This window comes from Diadema setosum, chromosome 4 (genome assembly GCF_964275005.1).
Source record: "Diadema setosum chromosome 4, eeDiaSeto1, whole genome shotgun sequence".
In the NCBI taxonomy this organism is placed as follows: Eukaryota; Metazoa; Echinodermata; class Echinoidea; order Diadematoida; family Diadematidae; genus Diadema; species Diadema setosum.
Genome location: NC_092688.1, coordinates 595069 through 618574, shown reverse-complemented (window position 1 = coordinate 618574; position 23506 = coordinate 595069). Strand labels below are relative to the sequence as shown.

At 38.4% G+C, this 23506-nt stretch overlaps 1 protein-coding gene across 1 annotated transcript; it reads right to left on the bottom strand.

Annotated features, from left to right (window-relative positions):
- Window positions 1-86: 86 nt before the first annotated feature.
- LOC140227505 (THO complex subunit 5 homolog) lies at window positions 87-23506 on the bottom strand. The gene is made up of 16 exons (XM_072307905.1): window positions 23341-23506; window positions 19271-19408; window positions 17709-17920; window positions 17163-17309; window positions 15435-15549; window positions 14643-14775; window positions 14019-14137; window positions 13125-13224; window positions 8824-8935; window positions 7618-7719; window positions 6978-7189; window positions 5672-5775; window positions 4831-4918; window positions 3487-3602; window positions 2339-2541; window positions 87-1907 (listed from the first exon to the last, which is right to left on the bottom strand). The coding sequence occupies exons 1-16, from the start codon at window positions 23461-23463 to the stop codon at window positions 1841-1843; spliced, it is 2091 nt and encodes a 696-aa protein (XP_072164006.1). The 5' UTR covers window positions 23464-23506; the 3' UTR covers window positions 87-1840.

Sequence of the window (23506 nt, the reverse complement as noted above, 5' to 3'; positions counted from 1 at the left end):
CCACAAAATTGTGGGAGCAGCAGTCATACATGTACTGGAATATTCCCTTATTTCTGGTTCATAATAAAATAAAAACAAACAAACAAACCTCAAACACAATGTACTTTCTGTAAGTGCAATTTTGTAGTGTTTAATTTAGACTGAGAAAACACCTGATTTAGAGTATTATCAGATGAGTGTGACTGAAAAAAAAAAAAAAAAAACCCAAACAAACATATACACTGTACTAGGTATATTTTACAAAGGAACACTGATACAGGAGGGTTAAACACTAAGGCCTGAATCCACAAAGGTGAATTAATCCTGGTTTAAACCTCGACCATGGTACAAATTTAGACAATGGTCTTGAAATACTAAAGCATACGTGTATCAATGCGCGTTTGTTACTGGACGTCTGTTGGTGTACGCAATCTGTCGATTGTATTTATGCATAAGGAATTTGCATAAGCCATGGCCTAAATTTGAACCACCTTCGTGAATTCGTGCCTTACTTTTTATCTCTGGTGGCCGGGCCATTAAAATCTTTGAAATTTATAATTTTGATGGCTCAAAATAGAAATGAATTGCCCACCACCCCCAAAAAAAAAACCCAAAAAACAAAACAAAACAAAAAATTCCTTGAATCTTAGCAGCCAAATCTATCAAGAGATAACCTTTTCGCTATAGTCTATCCCTGGATATACAGCTGTAGTACCAGACCAAGTTCGGTTGGAGATCTCTGGCCTTCAGCCCAAATAAATCAACAAAGAGAAGAAAACTAGTATCAAAGGCTGGACTCACTGTCAAAGAGGTCTCCAGTGGCAGTACACTTTGACAAGAAAGTTGACTTTCCTTTCATGGTAATATTGGTTTTTTTTTTTAATATCAACACAGTAACATTACTTAACAAAACAAAAACAAAAAAACACACACACAATGAACAAGTAAAGCAGGAAACCAATTGATAAATCCACCACTTTCACTACATTCGACTCCAATCGCCCTTCATTTATTCCTACATCATGTTAATGATGTTTACTCTCTTGATCGCTGCATATCTTTTTTCCAAACGTGCTGAGAGATGTGGAGTATCTAAACTGTCATATTTTATAAAATCAGCATAACAAAGTAGTTAGATAAAACAACTGCTCTTGATTCTATGATAAAATCATCAGTATGTACTCCTGATTAACCTGTTGCAGGAATTCTCTTAAGTCAACTGCTCATCACTGTATACCAAAGTATAGCTGATAGAAAACATTGAATGAATATGACAGACAACCATAACACCCAAAATATATGAACAGAGTTCTTGGATGTACTGTAGTTGATGATCCTCAGTGTCCACACTGCAACACAGGTTGAGTTCACTGAAAGTTCATACTGTAAAAGTGGATATTTTTGTGCGAGTAATTTATTTATTTTTTTTTTTTCACTTGGCCGGGTAAGATGACTTCCCATCTTTTTAATTCCATGGAATCACAACATTGTTAACTGGAACATATTATGGCATGTTAAAATATTTACACGCTTTTATTTTCGTTATAGCTTCAGGTTGCCTGATATGCATGAAAATGTCCACTTTAACAATTCACTACAATGTATTTCTAAGCTGATGACTGATTATTTGAAGGCAGCACCTCTTAAATTACCCAATGGATCAAGTGATTTTTTGTGTCTTGGCATCATCTCATCCTAATGACGTCTTGAAGCATTTAACACTGATGCAGTCACATCTGTAATAAAACCCTGCAAATGGCGAAGAGATCTTCAGTTTCAAAGGCTTCTGGTTGATACATGTTGAAGAGGAGTGTGATAAGATGATTTGCTGCTTGGCCATGGAAGAGACGGCTCATCATCATCATCGGCGCTGCATGAAGTATCCCTGCAGTGAATTATACTTGTATGGCTTGGATCGGTTCCTCCCTCTGAAAGTATGAACAGATGACAGTGTAAATAGTTAACAAGAAAACACATTCAAAAGCAAACCATCCTCTATAACAAATCACTTATACATGTTATTCCTGTATTTTTAAGGGAGGCATAATAATGCATTGCTGATTCATGCAATGACTAATAATAAGTTTAACCAGCAAATAGACATTTGAAAAACAAAGCAAACAAAACTAGAGGAAGAATTAAGTCTGCTACACTTTGTTCTCACAACACTGAGTTTTCAGGAGTAAATGGTAATCATTCTATGAATAACATGACTATGGAGTGCTTTTGTGCTCTTAATACTTGCTTTGTACTAACAATTCATGTTATGTCCTACACAAATGGCTACAGGGTACTACTTAAAGGATACAAATCCATTAAATTAAGAAACCAACAGGTTGAGAAACAGGTAGATAATTACCTGGTCATCCTGGTGTACATCTTTTCTGCTACAAATTCTCCTTGTTGATGGGATGCGGTCTGGTCCCGTCTCCGGCCTCCCTGTGTCTCCAGGAAGACGTCCAGACACATGAGAAGCCGCTGGAGCTGGTTGGTCAAGAGATGGTTGACCGTGTTTTTGCCAATCAGCTCACCAAAGTGGATGTTCACCTCAGCCTCCATATCCTGGAGTTAGACATGTGACATGGAGAGATGTTAAGCCACAATGTTTGGGGAAATCATCACAAACGAGAGCTGTAGAAATTGCTCTCCTTCTTGACTGAATGAAAGAGGACCTAACAATGCAAAACATTTACACAGACATGAAAATAACTATCAAAACATGATTCTGTCATGCTAATTACTAATATTTTATTCATAATCTCTAATTTAATTTAATTTAACGCAATCTCTAATTTGTGATATCAAGAAAGACAAATGAAAAAGGGATAGATTGTAGCTTTACAGCAAACTGACTTTATGTATATTGCTGTTTGGACAACAAAACCTCCCGTCATATGTTCCAGTGAGCAAAAAAAAAAAAAAAAAAAAAAAGACAGCCAAAGAAATATTACATATGGGATCTCCTTTTCTTTGATAATGCGCTGGTGGCTTTCTTTTTTTTTTTTTTTGGGGGGGGGGGGGGGGTAGGGAGAGACAAGACAGATACATTAAGCTGATTATGTGATAATCGATACAAACATGAGGTGACTTTCACCAAATTTGAGATACAAGGTCTTGACACCCAGAGACGATATGTTCCTTTAACCCGTTGAGGACAAACTGATTTCCCTATAACATGTATGTCCCATAAACACCTGTCCGAGTATACTTGGGACTCGTCTTTAACAGGTTATAGGGAGAAAAATAACTTTGAGGCCTAGCACAAGACAGAGAACACCGACTGTCAGTAAAATACCAGCCTGACTTTGACCAATACACTATTTGGACATCTGCTGTAGCATATTCAAACCTGCCAATAATGACTAAATTACATTTCTGTTAGTTTTTATTTTCATACAATCAATTTTTTGTCCAGTACGAGCGGTGACCTCTTTATTTGATTTACTTTGTGTGATGCAGAGTGAAGGAAGGAAAGTAAAGACAGAGGGTTCTGTCAGTGGGACTTACCCGTATGTGAGAGTTATTAGTGGCATTGTGTTGTCCTTGCCATGCTAGGTTGAGGATAAAATGTGCAGGCTGGGCAGGATAATCCAACCCAAGCAGAATCACAGCTTGCAGTTGAGCTGAGGCAGCAGAATGTAAACATATCATTCCATTATAATAAATCATAATATGCAGGGGATCATTATCATGTTTCATGCTGGACATTGCCATACAATATATTTGATATGAATAATGTAACGCTATACAGTTACAAGTTATGACAAACTGGGGAGTATTCCCTTTAACCCTATTCTAATTGGGCTATTTGAGACCAAGTTTTTACTGAGGGGGGGTCAATTTGACCCCCCCTTCAGATCTCCGCCGCCGATCGTGCAATCGCCGCGAAATTTTGCCTGAAGATAGAGCTGGATGTAAACTACAAGATAACATGGTCATACAATAGAAAAATATTGCTTTTCTATTTTTAATAAATTAATTATGCAAATTTGTGCATGAAATCATATTTTCACCTATAACTCCATTAAAAAGACTGGAGGATTGCTAAATTTTTGGGTCAGAATTCCTCAAGACACATCAAACAATTTTCTTTGAAAAAATTAGCACAATCGAAATCAATTTCTTTTGTTTTTTATTGTTTTGTTAATTTCTTATGTATTTTATTGTTTTTTCGACCTTTTGTTTTCTATTGTTTTTTAGCCAAAATTTGTTGCAGGCACTTTTTCAGGCTTATCTACACTAGAATTGATTACTTTCAATGGTTAAAAGTTGAAATAATCTAATTTATATCAATTTAACCAAAAAACACAATTTGCATTGGATTTGCACACGATATCATGAATTTGAGCTGTTTTTTGGTTGACATGCATATGCAAAACATTACGTAACTTCACAACGGTGTACCCGGACGTCGCAAATTTGGTCTCAAAATATGCGGGAGACTTCAAAGAAAAAAGTCTTGAAACGACGCGGCAAAATCTTTGCGCGTTGCAAAATCATGGCGCGAAACGTTGAGGGGGGGGGTCAATTTGACCCCCCCCCCCCCCCAGTTAGAATAGGGTTAAATTCTCTTTCAGTGTTAGGCTCTGACATTTCCCATTTATTCAGCAATACATGCAATAAGGTTGGAATCATTGGCACAAGACAGGATTTATACAACCTAGGAAATCATAACTTTCACTTTAGATTGGGAATTCAGTGTCAGCAGAGAAATTTCACATGTGCTCATAATAATATGTGAAGTGCAAGGAATAAGCTACCCACTTACGAAAAAGCATGCATGGATACCCTTGCATCTAAAAATCACAGACTAGAAGAAATGAATGGAGATGATAGATAAGTTCTCCCTACCTGATCCTCTATCCATGTATGTCTGGAAGACTGAGTGAGATTCCTGAAGGAGGGCGGCCGATGGATGACCTCTCATGAAGGGTAGAGCCTACAACAGAATATTAACAAATCTTCTTCGTCAATCTCCTTCATCAATACTATACAGAAGAGTCCTGTTTGTGTAAAACCTGTACAGGAAAGAGTACCAGTATGCACACAAGACCTAAACTAAACTTCTTTTATCTTTAACTTAGACCCTGTTAGATTTGCTTAATTCAAGTGGATATTTAAAGAGCATGCCAAATTTTCTTCCAACTGCATTCCACCAATGACTGATGGTTGGTTGGTAGTCCTTGAATCAATCACAACTATCCTAACTTGTGTGACTCTGAGTCTCAAATTAATTTCAATATGCAGCTAAGAAAAAAGAAACAAACAAACATAAGCATGAGTTTCATTTTAACAAACTTAGAATGGTCCCCAAGAGAGCTTGGTATCTAGGGAAAAAAGGACATAGAGAGTGGCATTGGTATGGTTCCAAGTGCACCGAGGTATCTCAATCTCACTACTGATAACTTTCAGCTACACTCAGTAACACTTGTAACAGCATTGTCAGAAGTTGCTTTTGATACCATTCATTTATCTTACATGGAATTATAAACAATCTTAATAAAACATCTTTACAAAACAAATGACTTTTCTATGAACATGTGTGAAGGTAAAAATCACCTGGGAATTTTGAATGATACTTCAGTTCTTGATATCATAACCAATATTAATGATAATCCATCACCACAGCATACCCATACTTTGTTGAGTATATCAAGTAATGACGAGCAGCTCACAAGTTTCTCTAGCTCACCTGAAAATCATCATGAGTGAGTTTAGTCCAAGACTTGAGCATGGAACAGACCTTGGTAGGAAACAGGTTAATAGATGCTGCTGGAACCTGTAAGTTGTGTTTCTCTGTTAACCCATTCATTGGCAGAGAGACAAAAATGAAGACAATGCCATCTTATTCACTTCATCATTTCTTGCAATTTGCTGTACATCACAATTGCTAAATGTTCTTTCCCTTAAGCAATAATTTTCATACATTTGATAACACCATAATTCTTGTTACAGCTTGACCCAACAGAATGCTTCATATGTATGCTTCCTGTATGAATATAGATCATCTATGATTATCACATAAGAAGATAATGTGGAATTTTTAAAACTGGGAATGGTGTCAATATCAAAGTTTTGTGAAGTAGACCTGATATGAGATCTACAATAGACCTTATAAGCCATCCCACCAAACTCATCAATAATCTTTAGACAGAATTACTAACATTACTTTGTCTCCTTTATATTGGGAGTGACTCAAGACAGCAGCCATTTTAGGGTAAGTCAATAATCGGCTGTGATGCAAAAACAACACACCACTTTGTTTACATCTTCCAATGATTGTTTTTTTTTTTCTTGTAAAAAGCATACTGTAAAAGTGGATATTTTCGCATGACTAATTTTTCACGTTCGGCTGGGCGAGAAGAGTTTCCTGTGTTTTTAATTCCGCGGAATCAAGACATCAACTACTGGAACATACGGCCAGCAAAAACATTTGTGTGCTTTTATTTTCGCGCTAGTTTCTGGTAGCGCGAAATGCGAGAAAATTTAAACACCGCAAAAATTTCCACTTTTACAGTAAGCAATACTTGTTCCAAGACTCACAAACACCTGACTTTATTCCACTCATCTCTCCATTTCAACATTTACTGTATATGCCACATATTTTGTGAGTAGGGACAGAAAATTCACCAGTGTTTCAAATAATGATTGAGCACCAAATTGATGGAGTGGGAAATGTAATCACTTTGCAAGAGAAAAATTACAGATTTCCCACCCTGGATACAACATAAAATGACTTTGCATTACCAGAGGCAATATCTTTTCTGAGTATTTTACTTCAGGAACATTGGTCGACTTACACAACTCAAGAAAAGACAACCACAAAAAAAAAAAAAACAATATATATACCACGCAATACTGTAAACACTAATGAGAGAAAACACACACACACACGCACACACACAATAAGAAATACATTCACTGTATAACACAAAGCCACATGAAGCCAAAGGTCTAGAAAAGATAAGAAGGTCTAGAAAAAGAAAATGGACTCTCACCTAGAGAGAGAAGCTGTTGGTTGAGAGCCAGACGAGCCTTGACCCTTGCTTTGAGAGCCTTGACCGTTGCCTCCATATGACTGGCACTCACTGTAGATGTAGCTTTCACAGCTTGACCATCATTAGATGGTAGGAAGTCCAGTCCCCCTAGCCACTGGGCCCAGCGGTAAGGGTGTCCCACTCGGCTGATGTAGGCACTGAGAGATTCCATCCTGTGAAGAGAACACAGTTCATGCTAGGTCTGATGAATCTCATCAATAGGTGGAAAAAAACAAAACACAGACTATGCAGCTGTTTGATGGCTTCTAACACCCAGTGGTGATACATGAGATACCATTTTGACACAGTGTGGGAAGATTATGATTAGAATGTTTGATATCTCACACAGTTGATATCACTTCTTGAATAGATGATCTGGCTTGCTTACTGATGACATGCACATTTACTCTATCAATTTTTGAAAACATAATCAAATTCATTTTTTCTGTTTCTTTGACAGTAATATACATTGTATTTTCCTGCAACTAGAGCACATACCAGGTACATGTCAGGCTGTACAGTGAAACAATCCCCATTCTACAAATACAGATGATGCAGCCAATCATACTATCCCCAATGCTTCTTACAATATGATTCTCACCCTATCTTGCCCAGCTGGTAGGCATTTGTAGCACTGGGAGAATCCTTCCCATCATCCCCTGGGTACAGGTGGCTCAGTAAGTTGGTTGATGATAACAGGTCGCTGAAAGGAAAGGGTGAATTTCTTTGGGTAAAATATATTGCAAATGGGAACTTGTAAGAAAATTATGCAATTGAGAAGCACATTGATAGAATAAGAAACAAGTTCTCTTCTCAGGAAATGAGTAATTTCTTGGAGATGATAAACCATGAATCTTTGTTACAGGAGGCAACATTTCCATGAGTTCCTGGTAGTTGTGAATATAATTTGACTTGCAAAAATTCATGAAAGTACAGATGACACCAAATATGTAGCTTGCAAAGGTATTGTGAAAGGCATTACTTCAACACATTAAGCATTATGTTTGTGTGCTTAAAAAAAAATCGATTCACTTTACACTTTGCTTGCTTTGATGGCAATTCACATGTGTTCTGGTGCATTCCTAATACTCAAGCATCAACTACAATAGAAAAATTTATGCCTGGGACATGATAGGAATGCTTAGTACACAATGACATTAACCACTTTGAACCTGAATCTAACTTAACATTATGCGATGAAAACAGAGCCCTCATTTTTCAACATAAATGAATTTGCAACTTAAATCCATTTCACAAATCAATGAAATTAAGACAACTTTTTGCAGATTTCCACAAATATGTCTCCAAATGCATACACTACCTAGATAGCACCACATTACACCTATTCACAACATCTCATCTTTACTGATGGGTTGTGTCTCGTTGTGTAAAGATGGCAATTGAGGGGCTTGTCTAGCAATTTCAATTTGAAAACAGGAGATTTCTTAGATTCTGGTGCAATATTGTAGTATGCACAGGAAACATGCTGTGATTCTCAGTGCACCAGCTCACGTTTAATAAAATTTTCAAAAAGCAAGTCTATCTGCCCAAACCACATTAAGTGTCTGATGTGAACAGAACTACATTCACCCAGTCATGTGTTATGTAATGATGTGATGATGACTACATTGTGAAAATAGCAAGCTTTAGATCTGCAACACTAACACTAAGACCACGCAGCCTCCCAGGTTGGACAGTGGAAATGGCTGTCCCGTGCATGTGCAGAACACCATTTTGGGCCTAATTAGTGTCATCTCAGCATTCATGTCGCAGATCTAAAGCTTGCTGATGTCTCTACATAGCATACCCAGCAGAGTTGGCGACCTGTGACACTGTGCCACCCAGCTTACAGTGGACACCTACTGTGATGATCTGGAGGACAATCAGGTAGTTGAAGGTCAGAGTGAGGAGAGTGCCACCTAAAAGAGAACATGACAACTGAGAACTGAGAAGAAGAGAACATGACAACAGACTTCAGACCATCTAAGTTCACTTATGTAGGCCTACACATTTCCCCATCTCTAACAATCTCTAACATCTCTAATAATTTCGGGATACAAATTCACTGACACTAATGTATGATGTTGTTAGTTAACTACATGTATGTATTGATTATTCATGTTCTGTCTGGGGAAATTGCTCTGTTAAAAATAGAGATTTCTTTATTGTTTACAAAAGAGGGCAGCACAAATTATTACTGTACGAGCTGAAATTATTGCGTACCGATATTTTCGCGAATTGCTACTTGGAGGACATTTGTTATTTTCGCGTGTTGTTATTTTCGCGGTTCAAAGGCGATTCGCGAAATTCGCGAAAATAAAACCACCGCGAAAATTTCAGCTCGTACAGTACATCAAATTATGATTGCCAAAGTGTAAACAGGAATGGTATTATAAAACTTTTGAAAATTAAAAGCATTTAAAAACAGACAAAATTATTTTTTGTCAACGTTCATGTTTAAATGCATCCATGGACTTGCCCCCACCTGAATGTACAGCAATGAGAGACACCCTAGTACTCCTTGGCCCGAATTCACGAAGGTGGTACAAATGAAACCATGGTTTAAACCATGGACAAAAACCATGGAGCACCAAGTGTTGCACGGAATATTTCGTTACGAAATTGGTCATTTCGGCGACAAAATGACCGTTTCGTTAACGAAATGTTCATTTAGTTACAAAATGTTGTCATTTCGTTACAAAATAATCATTTCATCGACGAAATGACTGATTTCGTAACGAAATATTCCATGCAACACTTGGCGGTCCATGGTTTTTGTCCATGGTTTAAACCATGGTTTCATTTGTACCACCTTCGTGAATTCGGGCCCTTAAGTTTTCAGTCTGTGGAATGGTTCCCATTTGATTCAGGGTCTCTACTGCACACTCTGCAACACATAAGGTACTCCACTGCTTCCCAATGGTTAGAATACAAATTCTCCCCATTTGTCTACCACTGCTTTGCCATTTTCATATTCTACTGCATATCAATGTTGAGGAATGCCAACTTTTGTTTTTTATTGTTCCACTTTAAAAAAAAAAAACTAGAAATGTCGCTACGGCGACTGGTGTATGCCTCCGCCATAATGCATGGTTCTCCTAATAGGTCTATAGTACAATGTCTTGACAATGTGTGATGACAGTTTCACACAATTGGCAAAATATCAAAATGACAGGTTTGCCACAAATGCGCTGAATGTTCACTTTCCTAGAACTAGGTTCAATTGGATGAATGATTAAAACGTCAGAGTGCAGGTATTTGGGGGAACTGATGATTTTCACTTGACTTTTGACCCTTTTACAAGTTTATGCATTGAGTAATTTTCAAGGTATTGAGAAAAAGTATAATTTCAGTATCAAATGGCAAAATAGTATTATCGAAACCTGGCCTTTGACCTTTGACCCCACAGTTCCAAAGAGAATCACTGTTAGGTAGAACATGCATAAATATGTAAGTTTCATGACAATACCTTGAGTTACTTTTGAGATATGGAGGAAAAAGTGCAATTTAGCACTTTCACTTGACCTTTGACCTTTTGACCTTTGACCTTTTGGCAAGAAACTTCCCACAGAATATATATTGGGTTATACATGCATACATCAAGTTTTAAAAAAAATCCTTCAGGCATTGCATAAATATAAGGAAAGTAGTTATATTTTGAGGAGTTGACCTTGACCTTTGACCCCTGACCTTTGACCCATGACCCCCAACTTCCCTAGATAATCACTGCCCATCGGTACAAGCATATATACTAAGTTCCATGAAGATACCTTGAACCATTTGCGAGATATGGAGAAAAACATGAAATTTCAATTTTTTTTCACAAAATAACCTGTGACCTTTGACCTTTGACCCTGTGACCCTAAAATCCACACAAAGTATCATCCCCCAAGGATATACCCTCATACCAAGTTTGATGCAAAACCACCACACGGTTCTTGAGATATCGACAAAAACAAAACGGGACAGACGGACGTACGGACGGACGGACGGACGACCCGAAAACATAATGCCTCCAGCCACTTCGTTGGCGGAGGCATAAAAAACTAGAAATGTCGCCTTGGCGACTGGTATGCCTCCGCCATAATGCATGATTTTCCCAATAGGTCTAGATAGTACATGTGGACAATGTGTGATTACATTTTCACAAAATTGGCAAAATATTGAAATGACAAGTTTGTCACAAATGTGTTGAATGTTCACCTTCCTTGACCTAGGTTTAATTGGATGAATAGGAGAGCATGTATCTAGGGATTTAAGGACTTTAACTCGACTTTGACCCATTCATACATTTAGGCATTGAGTAATTTTCAAGGTACAGGTGTGGAGAAAAAGTGCAATTTCTGAATTGAATAGTAAATTGTTACCATTTTCATCTGGCCCTTGACCCTAAAATTCATAAGATAATCACTTTCAGGTAGAACATGCATAATATGTACTAAGTTTCAAGATAACTTGAGCCACTTCCGAGATATGGAGGAAAAAGTTAGTTCAGCACTTTCACTTGATCTTTGACCTTTTGACCTTTGAGGCAAAAAAAGAAGAAAAAAGAAACTTTCCAGAGAATTTCTATTAGGTTACACATGTATGCATACACCAAGTGTAAAAAAAAAATAACCCTGCTGGCATTGCATGATAGGAGGGAAATAGTAAAATTTTGAAGTGTTGCACTTGACGTTTGACCCCTGACCTTTGACCCCATGAACCCTACATTCTCTAGATAATCACTTCCAGTCAGTATATGTATATACTATGTTCCATGAAGATACCTTGAACAATTTTCCAAGGTATGGACAAAAAAAAAAGTTTTAATATTTTTACTTGACCTTTTGACCTTTGACCTTTGACCTCATGACCCAAACTTTCACCAGAGAATCTTAATTGGGTAATACATGTATACACTAAGTTTCAAGAAAATATCTTCAGGCATTCAATAGATATGGTGGAAATAGTGAAATTTTATGTATTTGATCCTGACCTTTTGACCTTTGACCTTTGACCTCATGACCCAAACTTTCACCAGAGAATCTTAACTGGGTAATACATGTATACACTAAGTTTCAAGAAAATATCTTCAGGCATTCAATAGATATGGTGGAAATAGTGAAATTTTATGTATTTGACCTTGACCTTTTGACCTTTGACCTTGAGCATGTGCACCCAAAAGTTGATAGGCACAACTTCACCCCCTAATACACATACATGCCAAGTTTCATTAGGATACCTCAACGGGTTTTGATAGTTACCTTGTCCACAAAATTCATTATGGACGGACGGAAGGACGGACGGAAGGACGGACGGAAGGACGGACGGACGGACGGACGGACGGACGGACGGACAACCCGAAAACATAATGCCTCCGGCACCACTTCGTGGCGGAGGCATAAAAACATTCTAGCTCTCTACAAGGATAGTGGTGGTTGTCATGGCTGTAATTGTTCAGTTCAATTCAATTCACATTTATTTTCTCTAGGCAAAGTAACAATGCAATATCCATATCTTGTTCAACTGCAGAACTTTAAAGGTAGGGAATCCCATTTGCATGCCTTAAATGAAGAGTTGTATAAATACAGTGGTATGTTGACGAGAGTATCACTTTAGAAACTCCCATAAAGCATTGAAAGTGGAAGGTAACATTTAGTACATTTTTATTGACCGTTAGATTTTGAATTGAATTTTTTTCGGGGCTCACCGTAAATTCCAGTACATTACTAGGCTACCTTTGCAGACCCATGCACTGCATGTGTGTCCATCATGTATATTTTGTGAAGAAAGTTCATCAAAACTTACAAACATTTCTATATACATTCTTGCCACACACTCTATATGTTATTACATCAGCTCTTATACTTTTAGATTTGTGTTTATAGATAAAAAAAAAAAAATACAGAAGACTGCAACAAAAAGGCTTAAGTGTGGCTGACACACAGAACTACTGAGTAGTTGAGTTTTGTGCATTATTCAAATTGTAGATAACTGTTGACTTCCAAATTTCTCAGCAGTGGCCTAAACAAGTCCCCTGAGGTTCATATTTAATGTTTTGCTGCATTTTGGGAGGTCTGTAAAAGGTATCCCCTACCTTTAAAATGTAGGATGAGTGAATATTACCTTTAAATCTGAGAGTCATGATGACTTGTAGTGGGTGTACTGCTAGGATCTTCTCTCTTTGCTCCTCCAGCTTGTCACCAATGGTCTTTCTCCTGCGTTTCTACAAACATACAAACATACATACATACATACATACATACATAAAATCTTAATAAATGCACATATTAGGGTTTGTCATAAAACTGTATTTTTTACATCTAATTCTCTATTACAAATTAGGTCTTCTGCTAACAATCTCTGGGCACTCTGAAGGGTAGGAAAAGTTACTAATGTACCATGAAAATGATGACATGTTAAAGTTCAGAATTTCCCGAAAATGAATCTTATTTGAAGTCTCCATCCACAAGCTCCTGCTTTTCAGGGACCTTCACCATATCCTTCATGTCTTGTATTCTTGTGAATTCACACATGTCTCATTTCATATGATTGCAATTAGAAATGGAATTGCAGACTAACATTTTGACATATAATTTTAATAAGAGTGTTTCTAAATTCAACACATCAGATTTCCTTTACACTTAGCAATACTACCAAATAAGTTTGAATTTCATCAGTTACATATGCAATTACTGTGTGTAATGTAAAAACCATGACTCATGACCTTTGACCTCATAATATAATTACTTCATTCTGAATAACTAAATCACACACATAATTATACTACTTCACTTGGCTGCCAAGAGGTGACCACAAATGACAAGAAATCATAATTCATTGATTCATTGTTTGACAAATGTCTCTTGCTCCATTGCATGGTGAAGTGCTAAAAAAAATAGAATAAAATACCTGACAAAAATGCTGATTACAAATAGTGACAACAAACAATGAATGAAGAGAACCAACATGAGATAAGCACACAAAAGATGTCTATTACTAGTAGGAAGGCAGACTCACAGATTCTGACAAAGTGTCTTCATTGTCTGAGTCACTGTCATCATCCACCATACTGGATGTAGAGAGAGCTGACAAGGCTGTCTCAGCATCACCTTCAATCTTCAGAGTCATGGAGCCATCTGTGGTCAAACAAGGTCTAGCTGTAACTATATTTTATCAACTCTCTTGTTAAATACATTGTATCTGGCTAAGAATTTGAATAAGACATTTAAACAGGATGTCAACAAATACATATCCGGAGTGATTTTCACTTTTCAGCAAAAAGGTACAGTCAACATGATGCCCCTGCAAAAGTCAAAGTGTCATAATTGCTTAAGGAGAATACCAGAACAAATATTTTTATTTGTTGCAAGATAGCCTGTCTTGTTTTGTCTTTTATATATAATGAGAACACCCATTGCTATGGAAATTTGAAGTGATGAATGAATATGGCATTATTATTCAGGAGGAAACACTGAAAAGAGCAACTGCATTTAAGATTTGTGGTGTAGACAGTGTACGAGGTATAAACAGTGCTAAATTGTGTGAGTAGTATAATCCATTGAAAGTGATATAAGCAGTGTAAAGTTATGTGACTGGTGTGAACGTAGTAAGTGGTGTAAGCAGTATAAAGTTGTGACTCACCACAAGCCTCATGGTAGGCATTGGCTTGGACATAAAGGATGTATAAAGGTCTTGGGAGGAGCTTGGCCAGCTGGTGTTGGGAGCGAATCTCATTTAGAGGCATTGATAGGTATTCCTGGACTGGAACAGTGCTCTGGTGGGAATAGAGAAAATTAGTCACTGATAGACTTTCAATAAACATAAATCACAATAAAGTCATTACATGGAGTTTGCACTGGGATTGACCCTTTGTATACTCATACAACACCAGTCATCATGGGTCTAGGGCAATTACACCCTGGGCAATTACCCTGGACCATTCCCCTGACCCTAACCCTAGTCCTGAACCTAATCCTTACCCAAGCCCAAACCCAAACTCTAACCCTCAACCTAACCCTAATCTTTACTCTAATCTTATCATTAACCAGTATTTAGCCGGGGACGGGGGTGGGGGGTAATTGCCCTGATACGGTCATCATACACTACACTACCAACAAAAGGTTGATTTCCCCCAAACTTGGTGCATTACAGGTGAGACAAATCCAATTACATTTTATAATGCGATGGTCCAATACGAGACATTTGATACAAATTGTAATAAGATGATTACATAATCTCTGTTCACTGATAGTATTCAAACATCTCTGATAATTGGTGGGTGTGTTCATCTGCAAAAGCAAGTTTGTAAAAACATACAGGAAGAAGTTTTGACACTGCTTGGCAATTGAGAAGACAAAGTTGAGTAGCAAATTACCTGAAATCCAGACATATAGATCTAGTACTACAGCTGAGCTGGTACAAATTTATAGCTACCTGGAGAATAGTGGTTAACCTTGGCAGCAGACTCTCCAAGTAATCCTGTTTCTTATGAATCTCCTTGGCAACAACATCTCGGTTGCCTTGCCTCATCTTGTACTGCTCAGCTAACCTGGGTAAATCAGCAATCATGACAAAAACTTCAGTAACACTTTGTGTGGTAATTTCTATGCAAAAGGAAGAAATGATTATATGTGACCCGCTACAACAAAATGATCCTAAAGTCGGGCGAGGTCGATTATTTGAAAATTGCATGATATAATCCCCTAATCTTTCTGCTTTAAATTGATATATAACACATTTTATAAAAATAATCGGCTGCGGAGATATCGATGTTTAAAAGAGAGCATGTCTAGACGTCTGGAAATCACTGTTTCGAGAAAAGCGCCCTAAAAGTCTTCCTTTCGACGCAATCGCGATCAAGGGACACGCAAGTTAGTTTTCACCTCTGGACAATAGAAGGTAAGCCCTAGCAACCCCCGAAGAGTTCATTCAAGCACATCAGCGTCGGCGGTCTCCTCACCAACCAATCAGTGACCAGGATGTGAGAAGCGGCTGAGCATAGCGCACCCCGCCCGCACGCACCAGTCGACTGGGCAGTGTGCGAGCTTCACGCTTCGGTTAACAGCAAGCAGCAAACTGACTAATGAGATCACTCTGGTCGTTGTTAGGGGCGGAACCTATCGGTGGCGCTCAATCCAAATTTTCGAACCAGTTTCTGCTTCGTTGAAACGCCAAAAAAACATGGCTCAGAAAAACGCTATTTTTTGGTCTTTCCTTTGATCATTTTGCTTCAAAATTTTGACAGATGATAGAAGACATGTTAGACTCCAATAATAAGTCAAAATCAGAAAATCGTAAGTTTTGACCAATTTCAATGCTCTGACTTTAAACTCGATTTTTACGGCTTCGACCGTGCGCGACTTTAGGACCTTTTTGTTGTAGCGGGTCACATATATTGGATGGCAATGAATGAGATGCCATGGAATATTGCATGAACTAGGGCCAATATTGCACAAACTGAAGAGAGTGCAATGTTGGCCCTAACGAGTGCAATATTCCCTGGTATTCCATGAAATATATCCATCCAATATAATTGTCATTATTATTATCTATCCAGAGAAGGCATAAACTGTAAAAGAAGTATGACTAGAATTTGAAGTCGAATCTGCACTAAAGAAAAAAAAAATGAAAGTGACCTGCACTTGCATAATGTAGCAAGATGTTTGTGTACGTGTAACTTGTAACGAGAGTTTGCGCACTCATCGAACGTTCAAGCAACAGATGAGACAGAATACAGTGTGCCATTACAGTAGCCCACAGGGAATTTATACATAGGCCTATAGATGTGTATCATTCAATACACTCTCGTATTGCACAGTGAAAATTGAGCAGACGAGAATATGCGCTTTTATTGCACTGCTAAAACATCCTTTGTAGATGATAATTGATAATCATGCATTCCAGTGATCAGGTACTGATATCATTTACAGCTCACACACTCAGTTACATACACAGTGGCGGATCCAGAGGGGGGCGCACCAGGTGTGCGCCCCCTCTTTATTAGTTGTTAAAACAAAAGAAATAAAAAGAAAAACATGAGATGAAACCAGGAAGTAGCACCAGAAATATTGCTTGCATCCCCCCGCCCCTTTACAGAATTCCTGGATCCACCCCTGACAAACACACACAGTGTAAAGCAGATTCACTGCTGTGGCATCACACCTTTTTCTCTGTTCAAGTTCCCAGTCCAGTCTGGCGAGCTGCTGTTTATGTTCATTGTTCCTGGTGACGTTTGGTTTGGAGATACTGGACGGAGCTTCCTTGTAGAAAGTCTCTACATCCACCAGCTCAATGTCTTCATCCTTGGACCTGACAGGAAATACACCAACACAAGTCATCAAAATTTGCTGCAAAGATCGTTCTACCTGCTCACCACACCATCCCTGCTCACTTACTTCATTTGGGGATATTACTCCAACCTTTTGCAATTCAAACAAAGGTCAATATGACTTTGTAGCCATCTCTCCTTGCTGCTACTAGGCAAAGAAAAGAATCACCATGATTGCCTGGTACATGAGGCTAGAAGAGTCACATTTGCTGGATTTGTCTATAAAGATTACCTGTCCACACAGGCTATTAAATGTGTTTCCCTTTAAAGCATGTGACATCGGAGTTAACTTGTCGAAGAAGATCAGTGATGACTACTCTTTCCCAATATTTGTCACCATATACGGCTTGTTAATAGTTGTAAGTGTACTAGTGACTCACTTGAATTCAAGACACTTGGTAATTTCCTTCTGAAGGTGCATGACTTCATATAAGAGGTTCTGTAGCTGGAGATGGAGAGTGTCCACTCTTTGCTTGGCTCCCTGGGTGTCATCACGTGCCTTTTTACATCTCAGGTGTGAGATGCGATTCAGCTTCTTGAGGGTGACAAAGAGAAGCGATGCCTCTCTCTGTTTGTCTTTAACAGCTTCATCCTTGGAACAGATTAAACATAGAGTGCGATCCAGTCAATGACTTTGGCAATCATGCAAAACTCCTAAGTAAGGCATGCAGCATAAGGTTTGAAATGGAATAATATTGATAGTACTGGTATGCAATGTATCCAAGTATTATGTTGATCTAACAAATCTTGGCAAATCATTTGAAAATGAAAACAATTTTTTTAATAGTAATATCAATGGCAAAAATTTGCATTTATATAATGCATACTAATCTAGAATCTAATCTAGAAGATTCTCTCTGTGCTGTACTGTCTGTTGTTATACCATCACACACAGTATAAATAATTGCTTTCAGCATACCAACAATGAAGGTCAGGTATTATGAAGAGTAAATGGACAGATACAATCACCAATAGGTAATGAAACCTTTAAAATGTGGACTCTATAATGTGCTCCCATATCTGATTATTGAATTGTGGAAACTGTCACAAGCTTTACGGCCTACTGAACGTGCATGACATTAATAACATCTACGAGAGATATCTAACTATACATTTTACTCTCATCAATAAAATCGGACCAAGGAGGTTTTATACATTGGAGTTCCAACTGGCTGTGATTATTTAAACAGTTGTCAGATTACTATTGATGTACAAAGGAATTCCACAGGTGCACTTGTGCCTTTGATGATCGATGTTCCTTGCCACCGTCTTGCTCAGCATTCTGAAGATTAATTTTGAACGTTATCATAATTTTGGCCATATTCTGCTTATCTATTTATTAAATGAAATGAAATTTAAATCAATGATAAAGCATGTAAAACAAAAGACATTTCAGTCCAGAAATTTGCGCAAAAGTGTAAATCTGAGCTGTATCATGTGAAAATGTTTCAAACTGTACCATCCTGGAAAGCTGGTTTTAACACTTTTCCATTTAGTTTCCACAAATGAAACTAATATGGAATAATCTTCAAGTATAATTCTTTATTCATAGATATATCAGATTAGTGCCCGCATATGCCCAGTGGAGTAATTTTCATCTTCATTCCAGCATTTTTTGCTCAATTTCTATTCGCGCATCCTCATGTCTGTACCACCTACCTTTTATAAGGGATAGCGAAAAGTAATTACCATCAAAAAGAAATATCTTCCTTTGAAAGTGGCTAGTGATTATGCAATGAGACACAAGTCAATTGTCTTCCTATCTGCATGGCAGATCCTGTTTTGCACATACTTCAAATATTTTTGAGCGGCGGCTTCGAACATTTAGCAAAGGAAAGACGGTTGTGACTCCATTCTCTAGAACCTCCTTGATCAGACTCAAGTAAAGCATACTAAAAATTGGGCTGATAGAAAACACAGAAACAAACATTAAGTGCCTTACTTTTTCTGACTGCTGCTTGAGAGAGTGGATGTCAGCCATCAGCTCTCTGAGTCTGGATGTGGTTTGATTGTGGAGGTTGATGTCTGTCTGCCAATCTCGGGCTTCAATCTCTCTCTCTTCATCATAGGGAGAGTTTTCCTGAAAAGATAAAATGCAAGACCATAGTAGAATAGAATTTGGAATATATGCACTTTTAAGATCTGGTTCATTCTGATTTTATTTTTCTCATGATACATGTATTTGTAAAATGATGTCAGACTTCACTTTCATGGTACTGATTCGTGCGTACAGAAGCGAGAGCAGTAGAAAAAAGCACCATAACTTTTGAGGCGGATCAGGCCGATAAATGCGGCAGCCCTGCATTGAGCGAACCTGCTCGCGCCCATGTTTTGGTGGGTTGCTGCACATCACTGATTTAACCCGTTGAGGATGTGCTGATTTTCACTGGGACTCGTCCTCAACAGGTTAAACTCGAGTTATGTCAAAAAGCATAGGCAGAGGTTTATCTTCTTATCAATTTCATCATGAAGAGAGAGTGGGCATGTGTGAACATGGTGAACTTGCGACAATTTATAGAATCTATGTCACATTTGAGATGGATGATATGTAAACAGGGAGCCTCATGAGCATCCCGTACAAATGCCTCATAAGGAGGCCATGCTCATGAGGAGGAGGGATCCATATGAGCCCAAGCCCCCTTCATGAGCGGGTTTCCTGGACTGATCTCACGATCAGATGCTACCGTATACAATGTAGAACTCTACCAACTTGAAATTCATGGCTCGTTGCGGTGCTCATGTAGACCCATCTCTACGACCAGACCCCTGTTAACATGATCATGGTTAGCCCGACTAAACGCCGTGCTAAGCACGGCTTCAGACAGGCGGGGCCTCGCTATCACATCCGGGAACCACAACACAACTACAAAACTACAAAATTTATAGGTTACTTACAGAAATTTATACATTACTCACTTAAAGTGCATCCTTATATTACAGAAGGTACACAAGTCCATGGCACGTAGAAGAATTCGTTCGACTGCCGCATATACGCGATTCGCTACTACATGTACACTCACTCATGTTAGCATGACGTCATTTTTCATTCATTAATTGGAGCTACACCGAAGCTGCATCATCATTGGCTCTTTACCCCCGTCATTTACATATTTTCCTACAACGTTGTAATTTGGGTCAATCCACGTCAAATCATCCAATTTTCAGAAAAGTTGTCACCCGACCCCCTCCGATTTTCTTAAAAATCGCACCAAATGTTCCCCAAAGTGTCTGACGAAAAAACTCAAAATATTTTGCCCCAAGGTCAATTGGTTGCTAGGATACAGCCTCACATAGCAACCGGTGCGCATTCCAAAATATTAGTTAAAAGAAAATTAGGCTTTTTTGATTGACTGTTTTAGCATGGATATTAATGCAAAAGTGTTCATTATCTAGAAATTGAGAGAACTTTATAGTCTTTGCAAGAAAAACTTACTGTGACGCGAAATTGACTTTTCGTTAACGTGCACGAGGTCACCGAAAATGGTGTTAAATGTTAACTTCGAAAATTTTAATGCATATTTAGAGGCTAATATCTTCCACATTTCATCACCTTAGGTTCTAAAACATCATGCTGTTGAAGGCTTTGACTTGCTCAGTAATTTTGGAAAAAATCAGGGCATTCATGCGCACCGTTTTTACGGAGAGCGCCCTCAAAGTTGACAAAAATGAAAAATGTGCCAAATTCAAGGTCACGGATCACCCTTCGTCCCACCTAGGAATGGCATCAATTTTTGTGTATTGATAGACATTTACCTATATTATCTTGGGTTATCAAAGAAATTTTGCTACCGAAATGTTCAATGGCAAATTTACCCCACCGAAAATGGTCGTAAACGGCCAAATTTCCATGTAATATCACATATTGGGTTTAGAGGACATTTCAAATGTCCACACTTTCAAGATGAAAGGCACTAGCCCTGTGATATTTGCAGTAGGCATAGTCTGTTATACATATTTCAGTAATATATACCACAAAACACTTTTATTACTTAATAATGACCTTGAAATTTAATCCAAAATTTGATGAAAACAATAAATTGCTTCATTTTCCTCATTGCACTGCATATAAATGTGTGTTTTGAAAGACATTTCACAGAGCAATATTTCAAGAATTATGAAAGTTGAAAGCCTACCTTATTAAGGTTCTAAAGTTTTTGTACTCTTCTTTCAGATGTAGTGTCAATTTGATCATGAATGTTTTACCCTTGACCTTGAAGCCCTTCTAAAATAGCTGGAAATTTGTTAACTACAAATTACACACACGACAGGTGTATTATGGCATGATATAGTTGTGATTCTTTCACAAACACAAAAGCTTTGTATGGTGTAAATGTATATACTGGAATTAATCTATACATGCTTGTGAACGGTTCATGAACGGTACATCGTCTTTCACGCCAGGCCATTTCCAATATCCGGGAGGTCACATGATCTGAATGCCCTTTCAAAAGGTCGCGCTGTCGACCGTGCTGCTACACCAACACTCAAGCAGCGCATCGCACGCACGCAAAAGATTTCCGCAGAGATCAAGGCGCCATTTTGAATTCTGCAACGATGAACCCTGACGGTGTTAGGGAATCCGCCAGAAAGTATCATTTTTTGGTTCCACGGACTTATCACGAGGGCTCTCAATGGACTTACGAACCTTCTGTAATACAAGCATGCACTTAAGGTGAGTAACGTTTGGTAACGTGTACATTGTTTATAAAGAACGTATGAATTTTCATAAGTTTTGTAGTTGTGTTGTGGTTCCCCACTTTGTAGGTGCCCGCTCGTTGGTCAGACGCTGTATTCGCGTAGCGTATTAACAGCGTCTGGTCGGGCTAACAAATAGTATAACGTTAGACTAGAGTAACTGCGTCAGTAAGCGGCCGTGCAGCCGTTCGCGGCAGGTACAACATACACGGTAATATACAGCTAAACACAGCATTGCACTGTTACATGCACACTACACATATACTAACACACTCGCAATCAACAAAAACCAACCGATAAAATGGGCACGATCTCTGACGAAAGTGAAATTTTCTCACCTAAATGACAACATATCGAATCCAAAATGAAATTTTCGGTACTTCTTAACATAACAGTTAAGAAACAATGGTCCAAGAAACTGGATTTTTTGTCGTTTTCTCGATGTTCATGGATTTTGAAAACATATCCTCACGTCAAATAGGACTAGAATTTTCGCGAGCCGATGTGGGCCGCCATTTTTTTCGGAAAGTGGAGTTACCATCGAAAAAAAATGAAAAAAACACGAGAAAGACATCAACAACACCGCCAGAATTGCGATCTTGTTTGCGGCCAATGCATGTGCGCGCGCTATTTTCACGTGCTTTCGCAATGGGAATTGGCACTTACGCAATGTTCGCGAGACATTGTGAAGGCGTTCAGCAAAGATCGCGGAGCACGCACGTATTGCATAGGGATTGTACATCGTGCCGCAAGCAGAAATACTACGTCGCATATCGCCCTTATCGGCGAAAATTGTGCCGGGTTTTGCCCTGGTAAATCATGAAAATTGCGTTGGTCAATGGTAAATTTCTTTCATGAAAACAATTGCGTTAATTAATAATCTTGTCTATGATACATGAAATGGTTGAAAATAATTTGCCTGATTTGTTTACAAGTTGGAAAAACCCTTAACAATGCTTAAACTGCCGCAAACGGGATATTTTACTCTAACTGTAGAGCTACGCAGTTTCGCTATGCGCGACCATTAACGTAAGTCCCTGTCTGCGCGAGATCTAATGTTAGTTCCCTTGGCCTTACTATACAGCGACTGGGCTGTGCCCTGTGGGGGACTATATCACGATAATGCCGGGGGGGGGGGGCTGGATTTAGGACCTAATGTCAATGACAAACAAAGCAAGCGCAGCAAGCGAACACAGCAATACGACCGGAATTACCCGACCATATCAGTCCTATTTACAATGCAGTAATTCATAGAGACTAACCATGCTAACGTGTTGATACAGAGCCCTTCGTCTAAGAATTTGACTAAAAACATACCCTCTTCTTGACTTTGTGCAGAGCAGGCTTTTTGGAATCTCGCTTCGGAGATGAACGACTGCTTTGTTCATCGTCTGTCTTTGACGTAATTCTTCTCTTTTTCTCGCGTATCTCGGTAGACATTTTCTTACAGCCGCTTTTTTTCCGTCATCCAAAAAAGTTGGCA

Bases quoted from the DNA above. Each gene is read 5' to 3' on its own strand.
- LOC140227505 (XM_072307905.1), bottom strand. From the start codon at position 23,463: ATGTCTACCGAGATACGCGAGAAAAAGAGAAGAATTACGTCAAAGACA. The intron at 17,310-17,708 runs GTGAGTCACTAG...ATTTCCTGTCAG, and splicing joins ACCAAGTGTCTTGAATTCAA to GTCCAAGGATGAAGACATTG. The intron at 7,720-8,823 runs GTATGCTATGTA...CTTTCCTTTCAG, and splicing joins CAGGTCGCCAACTCTGCTGG to CGACCTGTTATCATCAACCA.